This window comes from Camelina sativa, chromosome 20 (genome assembly GCF_000633955.1).
Source record: "Camelina sativa cultivar DH55 chromosome 20, Cs, whole genome shotgun sequence".
NCBI lineage: Eukaryota > Viridiplantae > Streptophyta > Magnoliopsida > Brassicales > Brassicaceae > Camelina > Camelina sativa.
The window spans coordinates 10363490-10384376 of NC_025704.1; the positions used below are offsets into that span (position 1 = coordinate 10363490).

The 20887-nt window shown below is 34.2% G+C and overlaps 4 protein-coding genes and 1 pseudogene across 5 annotated transcripts; 4 read left to right on the forward strand and 1 right to left on the reverse strand.

Annotated features, from left to right (window-relative positions):
* LOC104770339 lies at positions 1577-3073 on the forward strand (annotated as a pseudogene).
* Positions 5708-7598, forward strand: LOC104770340 (protein phosphatase 1 regulatory subunit pprA-like). The gene is made up of 6 exons (XM_010494743.2): positions 5708-6028; positions 6173-6403; positions 6488-6634; positions 6710-6852; positions 6938-7052; positions 7356-7598. Exons 1-6 carry the CDS (start codon positions 5759-5761, stop codon positions 7434-7436), a joined length of 987 nt encoding a protein of 328 aa, XP_010493045.1. The 5' UTR covers positions 5708-5758; the 3' UTR covers positions 7437-7598.
* LOC104770341 (protein phosphatase 1 regulatory subunit 7) lies at positions 7625-9241 on the forward strand (the record flags this gene model as incomplete). The annotated part of the gene is given in 5 exon segments (XM_010494745.1): positions 7625-7855; positions 7940-8086; positions 8162-8304; positions 8390-8504; positions 8808-9241. Coding segments are annotated over 5 exon segments (546 nt in total). The 3' UTR covers positions 8889-9241.
* LOC104770342 (dolichyl-diphosphooligosaccharide--protein glycosyltransferase subunit STT3A) lies at positions 9824-15596 on the forward strand. Of its 2 annotated transcripts, XM_010494746.2 has the most exons (23): positions 9825-10109; positions 10343-10405; positions 10490-10545; positions 10628-10699; positions 10791-10896; positions 10975-11025; positions 11265-11360; positions 11541-11600; positions 11688-11801; positions 12120-12206; positions 12565-12668; positions 12803-12898; positions 13034-13154; positions 13258-13338; positions 13431-13559; positions 13657-13884; positions 13994-14137; positions 14263-14449; positions 14531-14628; positions 14748-14827; positions 14899-14986; positions 15070-15159; positions 15367-15596. In XM_010494746.2, the coding sequence occupies exons 1-23, from the start codon at positions 9981-9983 to the stop codon at positions 15421-15423; spliced, it is 2337 nt and encodes a 778-aa protein (XP_010493048.1). In that variant the 5' UTR covers positions 9825-9980; the 3' UTR covers positions 15424-15596. The 2 variants fall into 2 exon arrangements, with proteins under 2 accessions (XP_019097330.1, XP_010493048.1); XM_019241785.1 differs by lacking the exons at positions 14899-14986; positions 15070-15159; positions 15367-15596 and having other exon boundaries at positions 9824-10109; positions 14705-14790.
* LOC104770343 (protein DETOXIFICATION 52-like) lies at positions 18318-20078 on the reverse strand. The gene has a single exon (XM_010494747.1). The coding sequence runs from the start codon at positions 20043-20045 to the stop codon at positions 18522-18524; it is 1524 nt and encodes a 507-aa protein (XP_010493049.1). The 5' UTR covers positions 20046-20078; the 3' UTR covers positions 18318-18521.

Genomic DNA, 20887 nt, shown 5'->3' on the forward strand with positions numbered 1-20887 from the left:
AAAAATATTTTTTATTAAATAGGAAAATTTATAAAGTTTATAAGGTTATCATAAATAATAACTACTACTCAAAAGTTAGATCCAAATATTTGTAAACTTATATGGGTTTAAAAGATTTTTCAAAGGTTTTTATAAATATTTATAAAGTATATATATAATTTACACAATTTAAATATTATTTATGTATACTTTTATAAGTTTTCACACATATTTAAATAAATATTTAATTTTTAGTAGTGTTTTTTAAAAAACTTTTGGAAAAAGATATTTTTTGAAATTCCCTCATCAATTAACTATTTAACTATACCGTTAGCACCAATTATATATGTATATATATAAATCATAAAATGAGTAAATAAAATCAAACTGTATTTCCTTTAAATATTATTTTTTTGTCGTATTTCCTTTAAATGTTATGTAAGGAATAACTAAACTGAAAAATGCAACCAAATTAGAAAAAAAAAAAACACCAACAAAAACAACAGAGATAGGGGCATTCTCAAAAATATCCTTTTTATATGCCTCTCAATGTTGACAATTTTCAAAAACTACCCCTCTTTATATACGAAATGACCAAATAAATATTTTTCTGAGTGACAACAAGAATGTATAGTCACCAACATAAAAAAAATTCCTGCAAAATAATTATTTTTCTTGCTAAAATAAAAAAACCGCCAAAATCGAAAAAAGTTCCCGTCAAAAAATGAAAAAAAAATTCCGCTAAAATTACAAAATTGAATTTTCCCGCCAAAAGTTTTGAAATTTATACCTTATAAAAACCTTGTAAGCACTTTTAGAAATCTTATAAAGCGTTTACAAGGTTTTTATAAGGTTTTAATAAGATTATATAAGAATTTTAATAAAGTTTTTATAAAGTTTTTTATAAAGCTTTTATAAGGTTTTTACTTATATAAATTTTGTAAAATTGTTTTGGCGGAATAATCTTTGGTAGAAAGCTTTTGGTCAAATTTTTTTTGACAAAACTTTTATTGCAGAAATATTTTTACAAAAAAATTTTTGGCGAAAAAATATGTCAGAAATTCTTTCTGCGAGAATTGTTTTTTTATTTACTTTATTAATTAAAAAGATTTTCATATAAAAATAAAAATGGTCTTTAAAAAATAAAGAAAAGCATAATTAAAATGACAAAAAAGTATATTAAAAAGTTGTGTCTACCAAATTCTAAAATAATATGATATTAAAGGCTTTCAAAGTTGGAAACGGAGAGATAGGAATTCTAAAAGCAATTTTTAAAGGCCATTTTCAAAGTTGGAAACGAAGGGATAATATCGTTATCCATACAACACTATTTCTTGACTTGTCAAAGACCAAATATAATATCTTTTGTTGCATTTATGCGACTCACATTTGACGGCTATGGTTTCGCCGGTCACATTTGACTTATCTCTTTGAGTTCGTGTATCACGTCATTTTCTAAAAATAGTTTCCTTATTTGTATAATTTCAGAATTACATAATTATTAGACCACGTAAAGTTACGTTGAATATGATCATAATATTAAACTCACAAGAAATATTACTATAAATAGGCATAGAGACGTCCATGAATTATCACTACTCTCATCACAAACCAAAGCATCAAACAAGAGAAGAAGAGTGAGAAGAAAAAAGAAGAGAGACACTATGACTACCACAGCAGATTGGATCATGATTGGAGGAGATGGTCCTGAGAGTTACAACCAACAGTCTTCGTATCAGGTTTTAATACATATATTTTGCATTCTTTTGTTAGCTAGGTTCTGTATTCCTAACTCCTAAGCTGTATGTATTTAACCGTCTCCTCCATATACAGAGAGCGTTGTTGGAAGCGGCAAAGGACAAGATGACCGAGGCGATCTCAGCCAACCTCAGCCTCGATTTGATATGGAATCGGTTCAATATAGCAGACTTTGGTTGTGCGAGTGGACCTAACACTTTTGTGGCAGTCCAGAATATAATAGATGCGGTAGAAGAAAAGTACCAAAGAGAAACCGGACAAAACCCGGTGGATAACATCGAGTTCCAAGTCTTGTTCAATGACTTTACCCTCAACGATTTCAACACTCTCTTCAAGACACTTCCTCCAGGGAGAAGATACTATAGCGCCGGAGTTCCTGGTTCCTTCTTCGACCGTGTTCTCCCTAAGGAGAGTTTCCACATCGGAGTCATGAGTTACGCCTTCCATTTCACCTCCAAGATTCCCAAAGGGATCATGGACCGTGACTCTCCCTTATGGAACAAAGACATGCACTGCACCGGGTTTAACCAAGCTGTCAAGAAAGCGTATCTTGACCAATACTCTATCGACACCAAGAAACTGTTGGATGTTAGAGCTGAAGAGCTCTTCCTGGGGGTTTGATGTTGCTTTTAGGTTCGTGTCTAAGAGATGGAGTTAAGATGTCCGAGACACCTAAAGGAACAGTAATGGATTTTATTGGAGAATCTCTTAGTGATCTTGCTAAACAGGTAGATAACATAATTTTATCTTCAAAGTATTACCTACAATTACATAAGTATTTAACTAACTTATCTTCTTTTTTTTTTTTTTGTTTAAAAAAGGGTGTGACCGAGCAAGAAAAGGTGGACACATTCAGAACCTCAATTTACTTTGCGGAACAAAGCGAGATCAGGCAAATCATTGAGGAGAATGGGAAGTTCACAATCGAGGCTTTTGAGGATATCATTCACTCTGAAAATGAGTTTCCGTTAGACCCCAAGATATTGGCCACCTCCTTCAAAGCCTTTTATGGAGCGTTCATTTCCGCACATTTTGGGACCGAGATCATGAGGAAAGCTTTTGACCTTGTCGAGGTCAAGGCGCGCGAACAGATGTCTCGTCTCCAGAATTGCAAACCTGGAATGCAGTACCTCATCGTGCTTCGCAAGAACTGATCTGTGATCTAAATATATATTAATGTACTAATGCGTTTTACTCCGTTGTGACTTCATCTTGTTTCCTCGATATCATGGTGCTTTTCATCTTTTTCGTCTTGCTGTTTTGTCTTTGCGTCTTTGTATTCTCCCCTATTTTAAAAATTAATAAACCTTCATTTTCGGCATATTATTAAAAAATACTCCTATAGCGTTGTTCCATATGTTTATTTTAATTTGGCCAATATAGAGTTTGAATTCAAGGTTTCACATTTTGGTTTATAATTTCCTATCCTCTGCGTAAAATAAAAAATTTCCAAGTTTGACTAGATGTTTCGGCATATTTTTCGTGTAAAAAATCGAGGACACACTTTTTCTATTTTCTTACCAAACGTTTATTGTACTGTAAAAAAATCAATCAAATCACTATTTACAATCTACACTAAGAAAAGGAAAATCTCTCACATCGTTACGTTGGCAGAAAATATATGGTGGCTATTATTTGAAAACTGATTTTACTTTGTCAAGCAGTGAGAAAAAAGAAGAATATAATTTTGTGTGTTTAGTGAATTTTTTTTAATTATAAACTGTTTTCAGAAATACTAGGACTCAAGGGAGGGGGCGGGGGAGAGCGGAGGGAAATATTTTTTTAAAAGTAAACAAAATTTAAAATTTAAAATTATAATATTATGAAATCATTTGAATGTAATATATAGAAAGTTTGAATACATAAACATTAAACTTAAACTGTTACTAAAAACACAACCATCAAAATAAAAACTTATAACAAAAAATATTATGTAGAATAGATGCAACTTTGCAAAAAAAATTATTTAAAGTATTATAAATATATAAGATATTTATGAAGAATTATGGTAAAAGGCTACGATTAAAAAAATCATTATGAGAAAGTGATCCTAACTGAGAATATTGAACTAATGATTGTAATGAGTAAATGTAATAGAAAATTATAATTAACATATATTTAATAATGAGTGAAACTGTATCAACAAAAATATTAAAATTAAAATACACAACTTTTAAAAACAAAATAAAAGAAATTTTAAATATTAAAATAGTTTTTAGCGAAAATTACGATAAATAGACGCAACTGTAAATTGTATATTAACTATTATTAAATTTCTATATTGCTATAATCATTTCTAAAATTTTAGTTAGATTATAGAATAACGTTGAATATTAGATATTAATATCCAAATTATTTAGTTTCAACATAAAACGGAAAATTTGTTTCAACGAACAATAATTTGTTAGTTATTGATGAAGAGACAAATATACAGAAAGTTCAAAATATATGACTATTTAAATAGACAGACCTATTAGAACGAAAATTGTGATGAAAAAATATAAATAAAGTATAGTGAAAATGCACAACTCTACAATAAACAAATACAACTTTTTGATTTTTTTTTGTCAACCATTGGACAACAACAGGCCGGCCCATTAGCCTAATTCCTACATTCGTAGGGAACGGGACTCGATCCCTGGTGTGATGGTGCCTTATGCATTAAGGACTTACCTTTGGCCACTGCACTAAGATCACTTCACACTTTTTGAGGTTTTTAAAAAACAAATAAAAACAATTTTTTACAAAAAAATACTACGAAAAGTTGCAACTGTTGTTCGCACTTATTCAGATTATTATTATTATTTTTACATATTAAACTATTTTTTTAACAAAAAGTTATGATAAATAGACGCAACTATAAATTCTATAATAAGTTGTATTAAATTTTTTTATTGCTATAATTATTTCTAAAATTTTAGTTAAATTATAGAATATCGTTGAATATTAGATATTAATATTCAATTATTTAGATTCAACACAAAATGGAAAATTTGTTTCAACGAACTTGTTAGTTACTAATGAATATACAAGTATGAAGAGAGTTCAAAAGACATGACTATTTAAATAGACACACCTATTAGAACGAAAGTTGTGATGAAAAAATATAAATAAAATATAGTAAAAAGACACAACTTTACAATGAATAGATACAACCGTTTGAATTAAAAAAAACAAATAAAATTTCTTTTTTACGAAAATGTACTACGAAAAATCGCAAATGTTGTGTCTGCACTTAATTATATTTATACCTAATAACCCATATAAATTGTTTTTAAATAAAAGGCATCTTTATTACCATATTGAAAAGTCAAATTCAAAAACTCACTATATAATCCATCTAACTCTTGGAAACAAAATTCTAGGTATTTTCATTAAATTTTTATATTTAAAATTAACTAAAAGTTATAAATTATATTCATCATTCCAAAATTTTTTTGTTAAATCAAGAATTGGAGGAATTTCTATACTTTTAAAAGAATGAATGCTTGATAATAATTTAGAAAGCTCTAAAAACCGTTGAGATTGAAATTTTATATTATTTTATATCATGGCAAAAAAATTAAAACAGTTTAAACAGACAAATATATATAGATTTCAAAATATAAATTCGAATAAACACAACACTACAATGAACCGTTGCAACTTTACAAAAAAATTGTTATAATGAACAATCACAACTTTTTATAAAATACACAATTTATTTTTAAAATTTTTTTTTTGGAAAATTACAAAATGTATGTTAAAAAAACATAACTTTTGATAGTATTGATTCGGATTGCTATTATATATAGATTAACTATCAAGTCTTTGTAAGTACTTAAGATTAACCTTTCAGTTACTGAAGATCAAAACTTGTTCTGATTTCGACCTGATGATGGGCCTGTCCATGGGCTTACGGCCCGCCATAACAACCCTATTGCAAGTGTTCCCGAAACGTTGACGTTTAAATCTAAGGGACATTCGCTAGACGAGTTCCTTTGAAGATCGTCGTCGTCATCAGAGCTTGAATCAAAAAGCCATGAACAGTGAGAAGGAGGAGGAACCATTGGTAGAGATCGATGATTCGAGTAATGTTCTCGATCTCACTAGCTATCAGCTCCACAGTCTCGATACGGTCGAGTTGCCTACGACCCTGATTGAGCTAGACCTTACGGCGAACCGTTTGTCGGGATTAGACTCGAGGATCGCTCAGCTCTCCGCGCTCAAGAAGCTCTCTCTTCGCCAAAACCTAATCGATGATTCCGGAGTCGAGCCTTTGTCTCGCTGGGACGCCTTGTCCGATCTCGAGGTGATTCTCCTCTCTGATTTTATTTATTTACTTCTGAATCGTATGAGTGCTTTGGGAAATGGTGAGATATGTCAATATGCATTTCTCGCATCTGATTTTGTTGTTGGCCTTGGAACCAATCTAGAACACTACTTTTTGATGCAGGAGCTAGTTCTCAGAGATAACAAGCTCGAAAAAGTACCAGAGATCAGCATATTCTCAAAGCTTTTGGTTTTTGATATATCTTTCAATGAGATCACTTCGTTGGAAGGATTATCCAAGGCCACTACCTCACTGAAGGAACTCTATGTGTCTAAAAATGAAGTTAACAAGATTATGGAGATTGAACACTTGCACAACTTGCAGATTCTTGAATTGGGGTCTAATAGATTGCGGGTTTGTCTCCACTTCTTTTGAGATTTTTCTATTTGCTTTACAGTGGTTCAGCAATTTATATATATGACTGCAATGTGGTTTCAGGTAATGGAAAATTTGGAAAACTTCACAATTTTAGAAGAACTATGGCTCGGAAGAAACCGTATCAAAGTTGTCAACCTGTGTGGGCTCAGATGCATTAAAAAGATTAGCTTGCAGAGCAATAGATTGACCTCTATGAAAGGATTCGAGGTGAGGATTCTATAGATATCCTTGTTCCTCAAACCAGCATTTTATTCTTCTCATGCATGAAAACAATGTGCCCAGGATTGTGTTGCTCTTGAAGAGTTATATTTGAGTCATAATGGTATCTCAAAAATGGAAGGCTTGAGTGCATTGGTCAACCTACGGGTATTGGATGTGTCGAACAACAAGCTTACATCAGTTGATGATATTCAGAACCTCACAAAGTATTTCACCTTTCCCTTTGCTTCAGACTGATTTTTGTCATTTGGTGCTTTGTTTTCTCCATCCTTACTTTACCTTAACCTACAGGTTGGAAGATTTATGGCTTAATGATAACCAGATAGAATCACTTGAAGCAATCACAGAAGCTGTTACAGGATCTAAAGAGAAGCTTACCACTATCTACCTCGAGAATAACCCTTGTGTAAGTTTGACCATAATTAAAGTCCTTTAGTCACTGTTTATCGAATTTTTGTCAAGCATTGTTGTAGAATCTCATATCTTGGTTTCGGTTTTTGATATGGAATGTCAGTTAAATGAGACATGTATGATCCCATTGCTGGTCTTGTTTAATGCACATAGTAATCTTGATAAATCCTTTTTCTCTGTATCTTTTGATAATCCATAAGAAACCTTAGTTTTTTCTGTAGAGGAATCATTTTATTTTTAATATATTAAGCGATATGTAATTCTAAATATGTAAATTTTATTGTCTATCTCTTGGCAGGCCAAGTCTTCGGATTATGTTGCTGTGGTCAGACAAATCTTTCCAAATGTGGAGCAAATAGATTCTAACTTGTTTGCTTAAAGATGGATATTCCTCCTGTGCTCTTTTTTTTATTGAATGTCTGCTTCCTCACAGTTCAGACTTCAGAGCATTGGCACCGAATATAGGAAATCAGGTTAGACAGGGATATCTCGAAAATACATACATATCTCTGCTGTTTATCATAAAGAAGTGCAAATGAGTTCTCTTNACACTACTTTTTGATGCAGGAGCTAGTTCTCAGAGATAACAAGCTCGAAAAAGTACCAGAGATCAGCATATTCTCAAAGCTTTTGGTTTTTGATATATCTTTCAATGAGATCACTTCGTTGGAAGGATTATCCAAGGCCACTACCTCACTGAAGGAACTCTATGTGTCTAAAAATGAAGTTAACAAGATTATGGAGATTGAACACTTGCACAACTTGCAGATTCTTGAATTGGGGTCTAATAGATTGCGGGTTTGTCTCCACTTCTTTTGAGATTTTTCTATTTGCTTTACAGTGGTTCAGCAATTTATATATATGACTGCAATGTGGTTTCAGGTAATGGAAAATTTGGAAAACTTCACAATTTTAGAAGAACTATGGCTTGGACGAAACCGTATCAAAGTTGTCAACCTGTGTGGGCTCAGATGCATTAAAAAGATTAGCTTGCAGAGCAATAGATTGACCTCTATGAAAGGATTCGAGGTGAGGATTCTATAGATATCCTTGTTCCTCAAACCAGCATTTTATTCTTCTCATGCATGAAAACAATGTGCCCAGGATTGTGTTGCTCTTGAAGAGTTATATTTGAGTCATAATGGTATCTCAAAAATGGAAGGCTTGAGTGCATTGGTCAACCTACGGGTATTGGATGTGTCGAACAACAAGCTTACATCAGTTGATGATATTCAGAACCTCACAAAGTATTTCACCTTTCCCTTTGCTTCAGACTGATTTTTGTCATTTGGTGCTTTGTTTTCTCCATCCTTACTTTACCTTAACCTACAGGTTGGAAGATTTATGGCTTAATGATAACCAGATAGAATCACTTGAAGCAATCACAGAAGCTGTTACAGGATCTAAAGAGAAGCTTACCACTATCTACCTCGAGAATAACCCTTGTGTAAGTTTGACCATAATTAAAGTCCTTTAGTCACTGTTTATCGAATTTTTGTCAAGCATTGTTGTAGAATCTCATATCTTGGTTTCGGTTTTTGATATGGAATGTCAGTTAAATGAGACATGTATGATCCCATTGCTGGTCTTGTTTAATGCACATAGTAATCTTGATAAATCCTTTTTCTCTGTATCTTTTGATAATCCATAAGAAACCTTAGTTTTTTCTGTAGAGGAATCATTTTATTTTTAATATATTAAGCGATATGTAATTCTAAATATGTAAATTTTATTGTCTATCTCTTGGCAGGCCAAGTCTTCGGATTATGTTGCTGTGGTCAGACAAATCTTTCCAAATGTGGAGCAAATAGATTCTAACTTGTTTGCTTAAAGATGGATATTCCTCCTGTGCTCTTTTTTTTATTGAATGTCTGCTTCCTCACAGTTCAGACTTCAGAGCATTGGCACCGAATATAGGAAATCAGGTTAGACAGGGATATCTCGAAAATACATACATATCTCTGCTGTTTATCATAAAGAAGTGCAAATGAGTTCTCTTCATGGCTATTTATCAAAACGTTTTGAAATTCTAGTGTTCTCTTGCAAGTGAACCAATACTTTGTTTTTGGTCTGTAATAGTATGTTGACACTGTCTGTAAAAGGGAATCCCGACTTTGAGGTTGTCTTTGTTTCCACCAACACTAACTTGATACTGTTATTTATATTTTTGACGTTGCCCCTGGAGTTCTTATCTTTATAGTTTCATGTGAATGATTGTTCAGTATTGAAACTTTACATAAGTGTAACAAATATTTCTCAACGAATTAAAAGAACAAAAGCCGGAAGAAAACCCTCTCTATTGTCTCCAACTTAAACACTGTTAGCAACAGTGAAGGCTGGCCACTCATCTTGGTTCAGGAGACATACGTAAGGACAGTATTTGTTATGTTGCACACGGCATGACATCCCTCTCTTGAATGTCCAAATGTCAGTTACTCCATACGTAGTTGTAAAGTCCAATCCGAACCACTAGTGTCATCTTCATCCTAAACAAACTATAGTCCATTAAAAAGTCTTTAATCGTTCATATAATAATAATCTTGATATTTGAATTAAGGTTTCAATTGACTGGAGTGTTAATCGGTTTGGAAAGTCAACTCCACTAACCGGTTTGGATTTGATTTGATAGTTTACTTTACACCAAGCAAGAAAACCGGATTAGATGGAGATGAGTTGTGGCGAATGAAGACATGACATGTGTTAAATCCACGAAGGCTGGGTCAGTCGTTTGTTCACTTTAGTTTTACCGCAGCTTAAACATCCATGTAATTCCCGTGAGAGATTAGTTTTTGCCGGAGATAGTTTATAGTTTTCGCGTCCAAAAACCCTTCCGAGACCTTTTTTGAAGTCGTGTTCCCTATCCTTTGTTCCTCACTCTCCGATTCATTCATCGAGCCGGAGAGCTCACCTTCCGCCGCGTAAAATGGCGGCTCTAGAGAGCCCACAGCCGGCTGCAACGGCTACTGCGATGAGGCATGCTTTCGGCAACGTTCTCTCAGTTCTGATCCTCGTCCTCATTGGTGTCCTCGCTTTCTCGATCCGTCTCTTCTCTGTGAGTTCTCACTCATGTCTCTGCTCGTTTCAGTGTTCTACAATATTGCTAGGCTTCAAGATCCGATCGGACTTAGTTTAGATCCGACTATTCTAGATCCGATCTCATGATTTTTCGATTGGTTGGTGTAGCTTCATTGTAGTGATGAGGCTAATTTGTTTGGTTTTACTAACCTCGTAATTTTTCATTTTTGATTATTTCTTTAGTAATGTGCATTGGTTTTTTTTTCTCAGGTTATAAAGTATGAAAGTGTGATTCATGAGTTTGATCCTTACTTCAATTATAGAGTCACTCAGGTTCACTCCTTTTTCTTATTATTATTCAATTAGTTTTAGCTTTGTGGGCAAGTTCTTCTATATTAATTTGTTTGTTTGTTTCAGTTCTTATCGAAGAATGGAATATACGAGTTCTGGAATTGGTTTGATGATCGGACCTGGTAATTTTTTAGGATCTCTTAGTCTATTGCTATCTTCAATAGCATATTTTATCTATTTATGTTTCAATTTATTTGATTTTAGGTATCCTCTTGGCCGTGTGATTGGAGGAACTGTTTACCCTGGGTTGACGTTGACTGCTGGAACCATCTGGTGGTGAGTGTAGTGTCACCGTTACCAGCAATTATTTGATACATCTGTATGGGTTTAGTTTTAAATTTGTAATGTTTATATTCATCTGCCACAGGGTCTTAAATTCACTAAACATTCCTCTATCAGTAGAGACTGTTTGTGTCTTCACTGCACCTGTATTCTCAGCTTTCGCATCCTGGGCAACTTACCTTTTGACCAAGGTTTGTCTTTTTTTCTCTACTGATTTCACTAGTAAATTCCAGAATCAGTGAATCCAACATTGTATTGCTTTGTAACAGGAAGTTAAAGGCTCCGGGGCAGGACTAGCAGCTGCTGTTCTTTTGGCCATGGTAATTTATTCAATTGGTTTACATGGAAATTTTCTTCGAAAGATGTTTTCGAAGAGTTCTGAACAGCTTTGATTCCCGAGAACATCAGGACTATAACTTTAAATTGCCTATTGCTTGGTTATATTATGTCATTTACACCATTCAGCATTGGTGCATCATTTAGTGGAATTTGCCACAAAAGCCTATTTATGCAATTCTTTAGAATGATAATTCTTTTTGCTAAATGGTTATCCTTGCAGGTTCCCTCATATATATCCCGATCTGTAGCTGGAAGCTATGACAATGAAGCTGTTGCCATTTTTGCTTTGATCTTCACTTTCTATCTTTACATTAAGGTTAGCGTTTTCTCCAATGCCATGTGAAGTTGGTTTGAGTTTCACCACATCGAGCATGTGTAAAATAAAATTCCTTCAACAACTAACGTCAAGCTTTCTCTTGTAAATATCAGTTTCTTAGTTGCAAATTCCTGTTAAGTTTATTCTCCCGATTGATCCTTATCATGAAATTTTATGCAGACATTAAATACAGGTTCCTTGTTTTATGCCACCCTGAATGCCCTTGCATACTTTTACATGGTAGGACTTGGAATAAATTTCTCATTCTTTTCTCCTTTTCCCCGTCACTATTATTCTCTACTCAGTTTCACCTTTTTCCATCATTAGGTATGTTCATGGGGAGGTTACACCTTCATTATCAACCTGATACCAATGCACGTGCTTTTGTGCATTGTAACTGGCCGATACTCTCCTCGACTGTACATTGCCTATGCTCCGTTGGTAAGAATATTATTCCTTCTCGGACTCTAGCTATTACTAAGTGACAAAAACTGAATTCGTAATATGATTGAGAAGTATAAGAGACATAATTGTTTAAGCCATTCTTGAACTGTCCATTGGAGACGTAATTATGAAGATCCGTGAATGATGATTCAGATGGTTTTCACGAATATAGAAAACATTCTTTAGTATTATGCTGAAATTATTTGTCTTCCTATGTTGGAGTGGAGTGGTTATATGTCACATAAGATGCTGAAAATAGTTGAAAGGACATACTACTAAAAGTTATTGACAGCAAGTGTTCGCATGCGTATGCAGGTTGTGTTAGGCACGCTGTTAGCTGCATTGGTGCCTGTTGTTGGTTTCAATGCCGTTTTGACTTCTGAACATTTTGCCTCGTTTTTGGTGAGTTTTTTTCATTATTTATGTATGCCTCTTCATTTAATGCTCAGTTTATTGATTTTGAATTTTCGTGTAAGTTGACCATGGAAAAGTGCGGTTCTGTGCATAGATTTATGGACGCTAGTTTACTAGTTGATGCCTGTAGAGTTATTTATGATAGAACTTTGAAGCCTTCTAAATTTTCTTTTGGGAGATATATTAATATGTGTACGTAGTAAAGTGCATTGAGTTGGATATATTGGTTTAAGCTTAATGTTAATCTCTGTACGAAGTAAAATATAAGTACACAGAATCTTGTACTACTTATTCTCTTCATTTACTTCTACGTTTGTAAAGAAAAATTTATGGATAACTTATGCAGGTCTTCATCATCATCCACGTTGTCGCTCTCGTATACTACATCAAAGGCATTCTTACTCCTAAAATGTTCAAAGTTGCTGTGACACTTGTTGTGTCTATCGGCATGTAAGCTTTTTTATACTGCTGCTCTCTGACATGTCTACAATTACCATTTACCATAGAGATGGGATAACCTCTAGTTTTCCTGGATTATGCGGCATGGGCTAAAATGTTTATCTCTGCTCCAATATTTTTGACAGGGTTGTGTGTTTCATAGTTGTGGCAATCCTTGTGGCATTGGTGGCTTCAAGTCCAACAGGAGGATGGAGTGGTAGGAGTTTGAGTCTACTTGATCCGTGAGTTGTTCTTGTTCTTCTATCTTTTTTTCTCCTAGCAATGTAGTTTCTTCACAAATTTGAGTATGTCAATCATTTTATAAATGTAACATATCTGACACTCCATTTTTCTTGGTTTTATCTATCTTACAACAGAACTTATGCAAGCAAGTATATTCCAATTATTGCAAGTGTCAGTGAACATCAACCTCCAACTTGGCCGTCTTATTTCATGGATATCAATGTTTTGGCTTTCTTGGTCCCTGCCGGCATCATTGTGAGTTAAATTTTGATTGTAGTTAGATTTTGTACTACATGAAATGACTATTTGTCCATATATTTTGTGTTGATTCTTTACTTTTCTTATCTTCTGGTGGTAGGCGTGCTTTTCGCCTTTATCTGATTCCAGCTCTTTTGTGGTCCTTTACATTGTAATGTCTGTATACTTTTCTGGAGTTATGGTGAGTTACAAGTCTACGAATTCCAGTTTCATCTTTCTATTTCCTAGTTCTTTTAGTCAACCCTGTATTCACATGTCTTCCTGATCCCTTAGGTTCGTCTTATGCTCGTGCTCGCTCCAGCAGCATGCATCATGTCTGGGATTGCACTCTCTCAAGCTTTTGATGTTTTCACGGGTTCCATCAAATACCAGTTAGGTGGATCGTCTAAATCCACAGATGATGTAAGTATGCTTCTCTCTCTACTTAATTCTCCCTGATTAGTGATAAGTCATCTGTGCTGACCAAGTTCTGGAAAAAAATGGGTGTTTCTATTGTTAGGCAGAGGATACGAGCAATGCCCCAAAAGATGATGCTTCTGCTGGTAAGACTGACAAGGGTGAAGAAATTGTAAAAGAGCGGTCCTCTAAAAAGGGCAAGAAAAAAGAGAGGGAACCTGCTGATAAACCTTCTGTTAAGTCCAAGGCTAAGAAGAAGGCTCTTGTTTTGCCACTTGAAACCTCTGTTGTTGCGCTTCTTCTCCTTATAATGTTGGGTGCTTTCTATGTGGTATGTAGACTTTCTTCGAGCTGTTATTTTATGGTCCCATCTTTTACAGTTAGTTTAAACGACAGATTACAGATGATAAGGCTTCCAAATGCATACCTTTGCTTTGTAGATTCATTGTGTCTGGGCTGCTGCAGAAGCATACTCAGCTCCATCAATAGTATTGACATCTCAATCACGCGATGGCCTACACGTCTTCGATGATTTTAGAGAATCTTATGCATGGTTAAGCCATAATACTGATGTGGATGATAAAGTAAGTTACTTTGACAAAGACAAGCCAGTTTTTGGATCCTATTAAGTTTCTTTTGGTAGAGGTATAAGTTGTCTTTGATATATGAAGTTGCCTGAGTTTGGTATTGCAAAAACAAAATCATGTAGGTGGCATCATGGTGGGACTATGGTTATCAGACGACAGCTATGGCTAATAGAACTGTTATTGTTGACAACAATACCTGGAATAATACTCACATTGCAACTGTTGGCACTGCAATGTCATCTCCAGAAAAGGCGGCGTGGGAAATTTTCAACTCCTTGGATGTGAAATATGTTCTTGTCGTCTTTGGGGGTATGTGTTTGGCTTATAGCATTGTCTTCTGATTGTATTATTTCTGACGTATATTCTCTGATCTGACAATTATTTCATCAGGTCTTATTGGTTACCCAAGTGATGACATTAACAAGTTTCTGTGGATGGTTCGTATTGGAGGCGGTGTCTTTCCTCATATAAAGGAAGCTGATTATCTGGTACTTTTTTGCTTTTTGTTTTGTTTCGTTTCTTTTGGTCTTAGCAACAAGTTGTGATGGCTCATTAATTTTGAAGACTTTGAATCTGAACCTGGTTACCTATTAATTGCTTTGCAAAGAGAGATGGCCAATACCGGATTGATTCTGAGGCCACTCCAACAATGTTGAACTGCCTTATGTACAAGCTCTCTTACTACAGGTACGATGCGTTCCTATAACTGTAACCTTTAACGCTCTTTTCAAGGCTCAGTTTCTAATATCTTTCTTCAGGTTTGTAGAGACAGATGGTAAAGCTTATGATCGGGTGAGGCGGACAGAGATTGGGAAGAAGCATTTTAAGCTCACACATTTCGAAGAGGTGAGATTTAAGTTATTTATTACAAACCGGGGGCGCATTGATTCTACTTAGATTCTGGTAAATATGACTGGTTTTGGCATCAGGTTTTCACGAGTCACCACTGGATGGTTCGGATATACAAGCTGAAACCTGCCAAGAACAGGATTCGGGGTAGAGCAAAGAAGCTGAAATCGGTAAGGGAAAATAGTCTGAAATAGTCCTACATATCATATAACCCCATTCAACTTTTACCTATAGATGTCTATTTATTTGAATCATAGCAAGTATTAGTTGAACTTCGACTTTAATAGTCAGTACACAAGTGTGAAATAACGAGTGTATAAGCTAAGAGGGTGTTGAGACGAGATAATATTAACGTAACATTTTGGTTGTGTTGCCAGAAAACAACAAGCTCTGGATGGAGTTCAAAATCAGCGAAGAAGAACCCTTGGGTCTAGAAGAAGTCATAGAATTTTAAATGTTGGATGGTGGAGTTATATTGTTAACTCTTAGATCTCTCTTTGTTCTCCGAGGAGTTGTATGCAGACGCAGTAAAGTTTCTGATGTAGGATTCATAAAAAGTTTTGTAAACTTTATTTGGATCTGTTTAAGGCGAAGTTTATGTTTATTCTAGGGAGATCTACAAATATGGTGGCAAAATCGTGTCCAATCCAATCCAACCAACGCATATAAAAAATTGATATATATAGCTCACGTTTGAGTTCTTAAAAATATAAATTTGATTTGCCGAGAGAAATATAATTAACCATTTGACTTATTTAGTCGATCTGTCTAATAGTTTTATATAACACCGAGTCCGAGTTACGTGAAAGGATGTTCCAAAGCCAAAACAAAAAACTACACTTTCAGATTTTATTTCAAAATGCCCACGACCACCCAATCACCCTCTATCTTAATAGCATCATATAAACAACAAGTGTATACATGCATAATTTATTGCTTGGGAAGACAAAACATAAAAAGGTAAGAGTATACATATATACACTCTTGTTGCCTCTCTGTCGACTATTTTTCTCTTCTTCTGCTCAATATCTCTCTCATTTTTTCGAATCTATGTATTTCTATCGATTTGGCATTTTCTGTATTGCCAGATTTCGCGAGGTGGAAGATGTCTACGTGTTTACATGAACATCCAAATTCTCAAACAAAGTAGAGACAGCTAGAAAAATTTGGTAGTCGATGAGATAAAAATTAGATAAATAGTATATATGGACAACTATTAATACTTAGTAAGTATGAATAAAACTCCTTTTTTTTTTTGGAAGCATATAGCACATTGTGCAAGAAGACATGCACGATAGGTTTGCACTAGATTTTTTATTAGAAAAAAAAGATTGTCAAAACTCATAAGTGATAATTAAGTAGACATATAGTTTTATATGATTTGACGAAAAAGTTGTCAACGAATTTTATTATCAAATTACGCAAGCAAGTACGTTTATCATCAAATCATTGTACGCAACTACATCTATATTTTAACTGGTTCAAATAAAATAAAAGAAGAGGTAAAAACTAATAGATACACAAAAATAATACAAATGACTCATTTAATTCGGTTTTCTATAATTATCTGTACAACAATTTAACACAAGATCATGCTTTACCAGTACATATTTTTATATAGTATATAATAAATAGATATGTATTTCACAAGATGGAGAAAACATCAATTTTGGAAAAAGCAAGCGCAGGAAAAGAAGAAAACTATTCGAAGCATAAATACGTGGACTTGTGTAAAACAAGCATGCTTCAGTGTCTTGTGGGACATGAATCCAATCGAAGAGCACGTCTCTTCGAGAAAAGTCATTAATCGTAACATAACTTAAAATATTTTTACGTTGGTAAAGCCTAGAACATGCCAAAGTATAGCGTACAAATAACCAAGTAACAGGTAATGTTCAAAAAGGAAAATGATCCAACATTCTACATTATAATCAGGCATTAATCATCTATTAATAAGTTAATAACTATACACTTTTTCGGTATTAATTATTGGACAACCTTTGCTTTATAAGTTATTCTTGTATAAATAAGAGCAAACATAATATAGTTGATTTAATATATTATATAATATATAGAAGTCAAATATATACAACGTATATAACTACTAAAAAATAAAAAAATAAAACTGTTTTATCAAACAAAAAAAAAGCTACTAAAAAATGTCAACCGAAAACAAAAGTCAACGGTGATCTTTAGGCAGCATCATGGATTGGATAGTATAATATCCAAATACATGTTTCGATGTTTGGGGACAAACCATATCAAGAGAGAGTGGTTTATTAAGATACATTCAACATAAATAATATAAGAATTACAATGACTCGTCACTGATAACAAAATATATTATGTTCAACACAAAAAAAAAATTATGAGTTATCGATGACACGAATGATCGTAAATTCAGGAATTGATCAGAGTTTTTATTATATTAGGATGCCAGTATATATTTATTTGTCTATACAAAATATTTTGCATATTTTTATTTTCAACAACATATACTATTCAAATTTAAAGAATTTAAGTAGTGGCATATCTTCAATACTAATACAAATTACGAAATTACATCTAAAGTGAAAATATATCTAAATTTTGATGCATTGGAACATGGATTAATAATATTAATAATTGAGGACATTTTATTTGATAATAAATTTAAATTAAGTTCTTTAGATTGTACAATTTTAAATATTGAAATTTGATATTATTTTTAAAAATGCATTTAAAAAAAAAAACCTCTGCAATATACCTTGGATTTTGGTTTTAACAATTTACTCATGAAACTCAATGAAATTTCATTTTAAATGACTTAGTTTACAAATTTTATAAAGTTATTTAGTACGTTGAATTCAGTAAATTTTCCACATGTAAGTATGTAACCTTATGGCTTACTTGGATCAGCCATGAATCTATATAATGGAAAAGAATAAGTTACTCTCCAAAAATACCTAGCTACCAATAGTATGACAACACTTTTAAAAAAATTAATTAATAAAACTATAATAACTGAAAAACATTCTCTAGTTGTTTCGTTTGTGTGTTAGTGTCTTTGTTGTGTTACCACCGGAATTTGATGGCGCAAAATGCATTTTATTGAGAAAAAAGTTATGATCTAATATTTAAGAAGTCAGAAATAATTTAACAAGTTATTACTATCCATAAAAAATGTATCATCTTAAATTGAATAACAAAATCAACTAAATAACGTGAACGAGAATGTTTTAGCCAGCATCTATCTATATAACCAAATTAAAGTACAAGTGAACAGAGAAAATGTTATACACGTACTCGGTTTGTTGAATTCGAATTCGAAATCTGGAGGCTGGAGCAATCAAAAATCAAAATATACGATTCAACAAATTATATATAGGAAAAAAACAAATCTCTAAATAGCATGAGGTGCAAATAACTAGGACAAGTTACTTTGTATCAAAATTATGAATCCAATTTATTATATTTTGGTTTCTTTCTCATTGGACAAAAAAATAAATTCTCACAATATTTAATAAATCTCAAAGCATGCGGTTGGATCATGTCAGTCAGTAGCGACAGTGACAACGTAAATTAATGGATCCGATAAGTCTCCGCTCGTTTGCGTTGTTATTACCACATCAACGTTTTCTGCGCACGTTAGCTTTCTGGCTCTTGTAGCTTCTTTCTCCCAGTCCGTAGTAGCCACGACATAAAGCATCATGCAAGCACAACACATCTGAGCCGCGAAAAGACCTAACCAAAGTCCGCAAAATCCATATCCGGCCCAAAACGTTAACCCAACGGCTACAGGTGTTCCAACGAGGTAAAACGCTCCTAGATTTATGTTGGCCGCCACGGACGGCCGCGCGGTGCCTCTAACAACCCCGCAACCTACTGTTTGCGGGCAGTTCCCGAGCTCGCAGAGTCCAAGAATTGGCAGCGCAGCCGCGGTTAATGTGATGATATCAACGTCGTTTGTGAAGATCCGTCCCCAGACATCGCTGACGCCCCAAGCAAACGCAGACGCCGTCATACCCATTACCCCAGCAAAGGAAACCGCCACTATGGCTGATAACCTAGCCGTGTTCGGGCGGTTTGACCCGAGTTCATTACCTACGCGGGTGGAGACCGCAAGCCCTAGAGACGAAGGGAAAATGTAAAGCAAAGACGTTGTTTGGATAAGAACGCCCATTGCTGCCACTGGAGTACTAGGGTTTATTAGCAAACCACATAGAACAGTCATGATCTCGTACCACCACCACTCTAGGCATAACCCGACACAGCTAGGTATGGCTAAGCTGATCAGTGGCCCCCAGTCTTTGAAACATTCCGAGCTGGGGCGAGTCCACGTTGGCAGGTGTAGACCTGCGATCAAAACATGCGCCACGAGGGAAATAACAACAACAAGATTTGAAGCGGCTGCGGCCATTGAAACACCCATGAAACCCCATCCGAGGTAAGAAACGAGGATGAAATTGAAGGGTATGTGCAAGATGGTGCCGGCTAGTGTAGCGATGGTTAGCGGGGTTGTGATACCTTGTGCTCGAAGGTATATACGTAGAGGGTGAAGAATTGAATTGGTAAGCAAATCAGGAATAGAGCATAGGATATATGTTTGTGCCAACGATGAGATAGTTGGATTTTGATGAAGATAGATCATGATCTTCCCCAAGTTGAGCCATAGAGCGAGGATCGCTAGCGAACTTGTGAGTAAGAAAAGCACGGTTCGTTGGAGAGTTAGAGAGAGGAGTTTAGGCTTGCCGGCTCCAAAGGCTTGTGAACAGAGTGGGTCCATGCCGAGTGCAAGGCCTGAGAGAACGGAGTAGCCAGTGATGTTGGCAAAGGCAATGGCTAGTGATCCACCAGCGAGCTCTAGTTCACCGATATGGCCGAGGAAGAGCATCGAGATGGCAGAGCGAGCGTAGACGATGAGGGCGGCAAGGATTGTCGGGAAGGCTAAGGAGAAGAGAGACTTCGCTTCTGTTTTAAGCTCAGTGATTGTCGGGAAAATGGGGGTAGTGTTTTGCTTTTCCAGATCTATCTTCGAAAGAAGATTTGTGTAACTGGTGATGGTTGGGGTTTCCATATTGTTTGTGTGAATGAAACCAGAAGAAGAAGATTAGAGTTAATGGATATGATTATTTGTTGATGTCTAATGCAAAACTCCCCTCTCTTATTTATACACAAATACCTACGTTGACAACACGTTTAGCCAGTTGAATTGGTCATAAATATAAGAAGTCAAATATTTATTTATAAGATTGACTTTTTGGTTTTATGTATATAAAAATTAATTACAGATAATAATTTTTTTAACCTACAATAGGAATTCTTAATATTCTAAGATATTTAGGCATTATTACAATAAAAACAAAATTATTTCTTTGGATTTATAGTATTGTTTTAGCATTTTAGTTTTTTCTTTGATAGTAAAAAATCCCCCCAATTATATAATTAACATAAAAAGTTCATATTTCCACAATAGTCATATGAAAATGTCTATTTTTTGTAAATATATCTATTTAAAATTGAAATTATTTGTTTAGAATATATATAGGGGAATATCATTGCTGGAACTAATTTATTAATTTGATTAGTTGTAAAAGTTCAAAATTTAAAATAAATAAGAAATGTTATCCTTGAAAATATGTGCAACATATTGTAGAACGCCACGTGACATTTTTTACGATAAGTTACTAGATAATATTATGCATTTCAATAGATAGTATGAGAATCATAATTATGTTATCTTCTTAAAATTCAAATTAATTTTGGGTTTACATATTTGGATCGAAGGCCCAATTCATAATCAGTCTTCACTAAGCGGGATAACGTGATTTAGTGGAGTCAAACTCCAATAGAGTAAATTAAATATATTATAAATAATATTTCAATTATATCTTGTAGTTTAAACCATGTAATTTATAT

What these genes read in the sequence shown, in the direction of transcription:
- LOC104770340 (XM_010494743.2), top strand. Translation starts at nt 5,759, where the DNA reads ATGAACAGTGAGAAGGAGGAGGAACCATTGGTAGAGATCGATGATTCG. An exon ending in TGGGGTCTAATAGATTGCGG is followed by an intron (nt 6,404 to 6,487) that starts GTTTGTCTCCAC and finishes ATGTGGTTTCAG; the next exon opens with GTAATGGAAAATTTGGAAAA. An exon ending in GATATTCAGAACCTCACAAA is followed by an intron (nt 6,853 to 6,937) that starts GTATTTCACCTT and finishes CTTAACCTACAG; the next exon opens with GTTGGAAGATTTATGGCTTA.
- LOC104770342 (XM_010494746.2), top strand. Translation starts at nt 9,981, where the DNA reads ATGGCGGCTCTAGAGAGCCCACAGCCGGCTGCAACGGCTACTGCGATG. An exon ending in TAAAGGAAGCTGATTATCTG is followed by an intron (nt 14,629 to 14,747) that starts GTACTTTTTTGC and finishes TGCTTTGCAAAG; the next exon opens with AGAGATGGCCAATACCGGAT. An exon ending in AGCTCACACATTTCGAAGAG is followed by an intron (nt 14,987 to 15,069) that starts GTGAGATTTAAG and finishes TTTTGGCATCAG; the next exon opens with GTTTTCACGAGTCACCACTG.
- LOC104770343 (XM_010494747.1), bottom strand. Translation starts at nt 20,045, where the DNA reads ATGGAAACCCCAACCATCACCAGTTACACAAATCTTCTTTCGAAGATA.